The following is a 6,472-nucleotide window of genomic DNA, read 5'->3' as shown; positions in this document are numbered from 1 at the left end:
TGATTGATCACCAATCACCATCAATTGAAGTGGAACGTGGTGGATATGTTAATTACGAGTCGATGAAGAGATTCGTTCGAGACGCCGTTTGCCATGGAACTAGTCCTGATTTTATGGTGCGCATATATGTTAAAGGCTACGAAAAAAAGAAGTGGCTTACCGAGATCCTGGAAGATGTCGAGGATCGCGGTGTCACCGTCGAGACCATCGACGCCAATTTCGAAGATATCGGCTAGAAATGTTGAACGCTTCGCGAGCTCTTCGCTACGGATATCACGCAAAAAATTGTGCATTGGAGAACATTTGCAAATTGCACAACTGGTGGTTGAAGCGAAGCAACGATTTGAGCGATATTTAATTTTAATATTATATTATTTTAATATTAATTTTAGTATTATATAATCATAAACTACATTCTATATATTATCAAATACTATATCGTATTATAAATCTATATATTATTATATCATATAATATATTATAAACCATATAATATATTATTATATTAATATTATAAATTATTAAATTATATTAATATTATAAACTATTTAATTATATATCTTATTTAAAAAAATGTATTTGTCATATTTAAATATACGTATTAATGACAACGATAATCGATCGCCACATACCTTCTATCTCTATAACGTTTGATATTTTAAATATTTTATATTTTACATATTTTAAATATTTTATATTTTTACGCGGAATAAAAATATACTTTTTAAAAAAATAAAAATTTTTTTGTTCTATTATACGAATAAATCTTCTATATTTATCGCGACCGCAAAAATAAGAACGAAGCAAGAAGGACGAAGCGAAATGAGCAGTCGCCGCGTTACTTTAAATATTTTATATCTTTTACGCATCGCGCAATAAAAGTCTATTTTTTAAGAAATAAAATTTATGCGTATTATTATATGAACGAATCTTCTTTATTTATCGCGTCCGCGTATCCTCGAAGAGCAAAGCGAGAGAAAGACGGAGCGAGACGAGCAGCCGCCGCGTTATTTAAAATATTTAAAATATTTAAAATATTTAAAATATTTAAAATATTTTATTTTTTAACGCATCGTGTAATAAAATTTATTCGTATTATTATACGAACGAATCTTCCTTATTTATCGTGACCGCGATAAGAGCGAAGCGTAGCGCGAGACAAGAAGCGACATTTCGCGAGATTAATTAGAGAAGGATAGACTATGTGTGGGAAAGGAAGAGGAGACGCGGAGAGTTAAATTACATTATTTTAAATTATAAACGATTTTATTTTGTCATAATATTTATAATAATGAATGTGTATATATAATAAAATATATGTAATTTATAATAAAATGTATATGTAATTTATAATAAAATGTATATGTAATTTATAATAAAATGTATATGTAATTTATAATAAAATATATATGTAATTTATAATAAAATGTATATGTAATTTATAATAATAAACGTGTATATATAATAAAATGTATACGTAATAATAAAATATATACGTAATAATAAGTTATATACGTAATAAAATATATAATAAGATATATATAAGAAAATATATATACGACGAACACGTGCGAAGAATTCTCCATTCTCTCTGCAAATAAACAACAATGATTAGCGAATAAATTTTTTTTACAAGTTTGTAACGATGCGTACATCGTTACCCGGCCGTCCACCCGCCGGACGCCGCGGCCCGACGATCATCGGTCGGGCCAACACGCGTAAGATACCGCCGTCCCACGCTCACCAGTCACGGGACCGTTAGAGCGAAGGCGCTATGCGCCCCACTGTATTTTAAACCGGTGAGCGAGCATAAATATTTTGTAAATATTTGTAGTTGTTTACATTTAGACCACCGGTTCGGCACACCGTACCGGAGCACGAGTCGCGCGTTCGGGAAACCGCTCCGACCGTTTCCGAATATTCCCGAGCCGCGAACGAGCTCAACCGAATTGTTGAAGAAACAATTATCGCGCTGACGCGATACCGCCGACACCGGGTATAAATAAGCGCTCCACAAAGCGAGATAGAGGTTGGGTGTACTCCGCCTCTGCTGGGCTTTCCCAGCATCCCGCCATACAAGCGTTCCTACCGTACTTCCGATCGTCCGGCAATAATTTTAGCGGTGGGAAGTTACCCGCCACCGACGGATATTCCCGTCTGCCGGACGCTCCTATTCCGCCCGCGAACCGTTCTCGCAAATCCGGAAAACTATCGCGAGGTATCTCGCGCGCCGACACAATCCGACTGAGGCTCGCCATCTTTACGGCGACAAAATCCGCGCGTCTAGGGCCGCGAGACCGCCCTACGCACCGAATTTGGCGACACGCGATTCGCCAAGACGCGAGGCCCTCGCCCCTCGCGTAGGCATCACGATACCTAGCCGACAGGTGCTACCATCGACGCCAGGTATCGATTATCGCACCCGACGTTCGATCCACCGCATACGATCGCGCCGTTCGCGAGTGCCCTCCAAGCGTGCACTCGAGCGCATCCCGCACCGAATCGCACCACCGCGTCCGCATTACCGCCTGAAATACATACACGCATTCACGCATCACCCGCATCCATACGTTGTTATACACGCATCCGATAGATCTATATACACGCACACTTATACGTTTTATACACGCGCATTTATACGTTTTCATTCACGCACATTTATACACCCATACACATTTGTACCCCGCAGTCTGACATAAATAAACACACTATTTATTCTATACACGCCTTACGATACTTGCTATACCTTCCGAGCTCTGATCCCGGCCGAGCTATCCCGCAACAGCGCTCGGAAAATCCGACTGTTACAAGTTATAAGATCGCATGAATACTCACCGCGCTACGTGTTCTCGTCGTCGCTCACCGATGGTTCGGCCTTCTCGAAGCTCGCCGATGGTCCGGCTTCTTCCTCGCCACGATCGCGAGAATCGCGCGAATTCTTTTGGCCTGCGCCGCTATCACTCTCGATTTGTTAATAAGCTCAAAGAGCGTCTCTCGCGCGATCTTTACAGAATCCTCTATTTTGTTTCTAAAGAAACAAAAAGTAAATAAATAGATAAAAAAAAATAAAAAGAATCGAGTAAAAAAATAAACGATAAAGACTCTTTCGATATCGAAATCGAACGAGAAAGGAAAGCGACCGTAAAAAGACGCTATTTCGATAAAAAAAGAAAGATAAAATAAGCGCTGAAAAACGAAGACTGGTAGAGGAGTTGCACGTGCCCGCGAGAAGAAACTTCCCGCCTCGACGCGTCGCGGTGCGCGGGTACGACGACCTGTGGCAGGCGAATGTGGTCGAGATGCGTCCTTATGCGAGACTCAACAAAGGCCACAACTACATACTCACCGTTATCGACGTGTTAAGCAAGTACGCGTGGGCCGTACCGCTCAACAGCAAAAGCGCCAACGAGGTCACTCGAGCGTTATCTAACAATAAGATAATGCGAAATTCTAAGGGTGTCCGAAAAACCTGAAGACCGACGAAGGAAAAGACGTTTCTACACTACCGAAGTGCGAAAGTTTGGGAAAAAGCACGAGGTGATTCATTATTCGGTGTACTCGGTGATGAAGGCGTCGAGAGATTCAATCCACGCTTAAGAACTCCATGTGGAAATACTTCACGTTAAACGGAATGTACATGTGGATCAACGCGCTGCCCCGTCTCGTGAATGAGTACAACGCGCGAAAACATCGCATTATCGGTATGAGGCCCGTTGACATGACTCCCGCGATGGCCCATAACCTTTTAAACACTGTGTACAGCAACGTAAAGATAGCCGCTCACGCGAAATTTAAGCTGGACGATCCGGTACGCGTCAGCAAATTTAAAATGATTTTCGAGAAAGGCTCCACACCCAATTGGACCAACAAGATATTTCGAATAACCAAGATGCAACGAACCAATCCCGTAACGTATCTATTAAAGGATTCGCGAAACGAGTCGATCGCCGAAGGATTCTACGAACACGAGTTGCTTCGCGTCTTCGACCCCGACGTATATCTCGTGGAAAAGGTGCTGCGCCGAAAGTGCAACGAGGTTTACGTGAAATGGTTCGGAATGGATGAGACGCACAATTCCTGGATAAACAAAGCAGCCGTATTACGATAAAAATGTATTTATTTAAAATAATTTATTAATAAAATAATTGTATTTTATTATACGTTATATATTTATTACATAACTTAATAAATTTCTATCGACTAAAAAATAAAGATTATTACAGCTGTATTTTATAATGCCCCCACGGAGTACTCGTCGTTCCGGGTACGACGTACCGCTTGTCGTCGTACGGACTAAACGCAATCTTCGACTCTGATATCGTGTACACTTCGTGTAACTTCGATCTTAAGCATGACTGCTCACGCGTTATTTCGATCTCTAGTCGCAAACAGTACGCGTAATCGTCGAAGCTTATCGTTCTCGCGACGACGGCGCTCTTCACGCCTTTGATCTTCTTCGTCTCGCTTCTACCTTCTACTCGCAACGCGTACATTTTTGCTCTAAGTCCGACAAATTCCGTCATAATCGCGCCATTATTCTCGTCTTTCATGAAATCCAGTATTCTCTTATTAACAAAAGGCATACCGTACGCATTGTCCGTCGCGTAATCGCTCGTGTCGAATCTATCGATAACGCGCTTCATATCCTCGTACACGTCCTCGCACTCGGCGCGATAGATAAGACTGTCGGTGTATATTATTCCACTTGTCTCGATACAACGGTATACTCGTAATGAAATTCGTACAAGCGAATCTTCGATATATCGAGCATACACATGCCTACGTAGATCGGTTTGTGAAATTTAACTTCCAGTTTGCGCAATTCTACGGCTATTAAATCCTTCGCGAAGACGCTTGTATTATGAAAGTTGGGCTTAGCGATCATCGTTTCCGCGCCGTATTACCCGTCCTCGGGTAATACGTCGTACCCGGAACGACGAGTACTCCGATCGGGTCACTAGCCAAATGATTACGTACGTTCTCAATAGTTTTACCGAACACGGCGTTATTCATTAATTTGTACAGATTTTTCTCGAACTTATTTTTAGCGCTAATTCGCAATCGCGTGTTCAGATCGACGTATTCGCGCACGAAGATTGCGCGAATCGTAATATTCTATGTATTTTCGTAACGCGTAATCCTAACATATTGTTGCAAGTTACGATAGTGTGTTACATAACGGCGCTTATCGTACAATGTAGCGAGGAGTTTGTCCTGCCGTTTCCCGGGCGGCTTATCGCGTGTCAATAAAACGGCAATTCAGCGTGAGAGTCGTGAAGGCTGTACGGATACGCAAGATCGACTTCTAGAATATAACCGATAAGCGAATTCGGCATTACGGACAATAAATCGATATTTGAAACGTCCTCAACACATCGAAAATCCTCGTAAGGCAACGATTGACACATCGCCTATCCGTATAAATTATTCACGTCGAAATACATAAGATACGACAATGGTTCCGAGGGATTATACGATTGTAAGTATTTGTTATTAGCGCGCGCGTATCTATTGGAACACTGACGTATTCCGCGTTCCACGAACATCACCATATCGATGTCAGTTAAAAGCTCGAATCGAACGTCCGTATACTTTAACATAGCGTCCCACGTATATCTGAGTAACGTGTAATAATGTGCGGAATCTAAACCGTAACTCCTCATACACGCGTCGCGAAAATTTTCAAAGATATCAGCTAATAGAAGTACGTCAGTTTTTAAATACAAATCACTATATTCGTCCAGCGTCTGGACACGAAATCGTTTTCAGACTTCTATCGCGCGCTCGTAATCGCTACTGGATACGATATTGCCGGTCAGCGAACTGTAGAACGCCTCGCGCGGCGGCACGAGTCTCGCGCGACTTATCGGTATCCTTGATGTACTCGTATGGAAATATATACCTTTTCGTGTAAGGAGCTCAAAATCGGCGTCGTCGAGATTGAGAAATTCCGACCGCGCGATCTTTAACTCGCTCTTATCGAGATAAGATGCCAATTTTTCGAGACTCGCTCTAAGAAATTTAAAAAAATCCATGAAACGCAACTTTACGCGTCTCCCGCGCGCGATCCATTTCACCCGACGCTTCGTCGACGCTCTTCGCAAAGAAGATGTACGTTTCCTTCGTCACCGGTAACAGCTCGATTCCTCCTTTAATCCTCAATATCCTTTCTTAAAGATACAATAATAAAAATAGAAATCACAAAGATAGAGAGACTCGAAACTTTCTTGAAAAAGGCGTATTCCGGATACCCAACTGACCTTTGTCGCCGTCGAAGGAAACTTCTTTCCTCGAGCGAATCATCGGTGCATCCGCTTCTATCCCTCTCTCTTTTCTCGCTCTAATACCCCTCCCCCCACCTCGCACCCAAATTTGACGAGGATAAAAATAGGCATATCCTCTAAAGCGCGAATCAATCGCGTCCGATATCTCGCGATCGATCGTTTCTCGCGCGTCTCTCTCGATCCGCGCG

General features: G+C 42.0%; 1 protein-coding gene across 1 annotated transcript; it reads left to right on the top strand.

Annotated features, from left to right (window-relative positions):
- Positions 1–3,604: 3,604 nt before the first annotated feature.
- Positions 3,605–4,108, top strand: LOC126849557 (uncharacterized). Its single transcript, XM_050591503.1, has one exon. It carries the CDS (start codon positions 3,605–3,607, stop codon positions 4,106–4,108), a length of 504 nt encoding a protein of 167 aa, XP_050447460.1.
- The last annotated feature ends 2,364 nt before the right edge of the window (positions 4,109–6,472 follow it).

This window comes from Cataglyphis hispanica, chromosome 5 (genome assembly GCF_021464435.1).
Source record: "Cataglyphis hispanica isolate Lineage 1 chromosome 5, ULB_Chis1_1.0, whole genome shotgun sequence".
Taxonomy (NCBI): Eukaryota; Metazoa; Arthropoda; class Insecta; order Hymenoptera; family Formicidae; genus Cataglyphis; species Cataglyphis hispanica.
The sequence above is the reverse complement of the archived record's forward strand: the minus strand, read 5'-3'. Positions and strand labels throughout refer to the sequence as shown.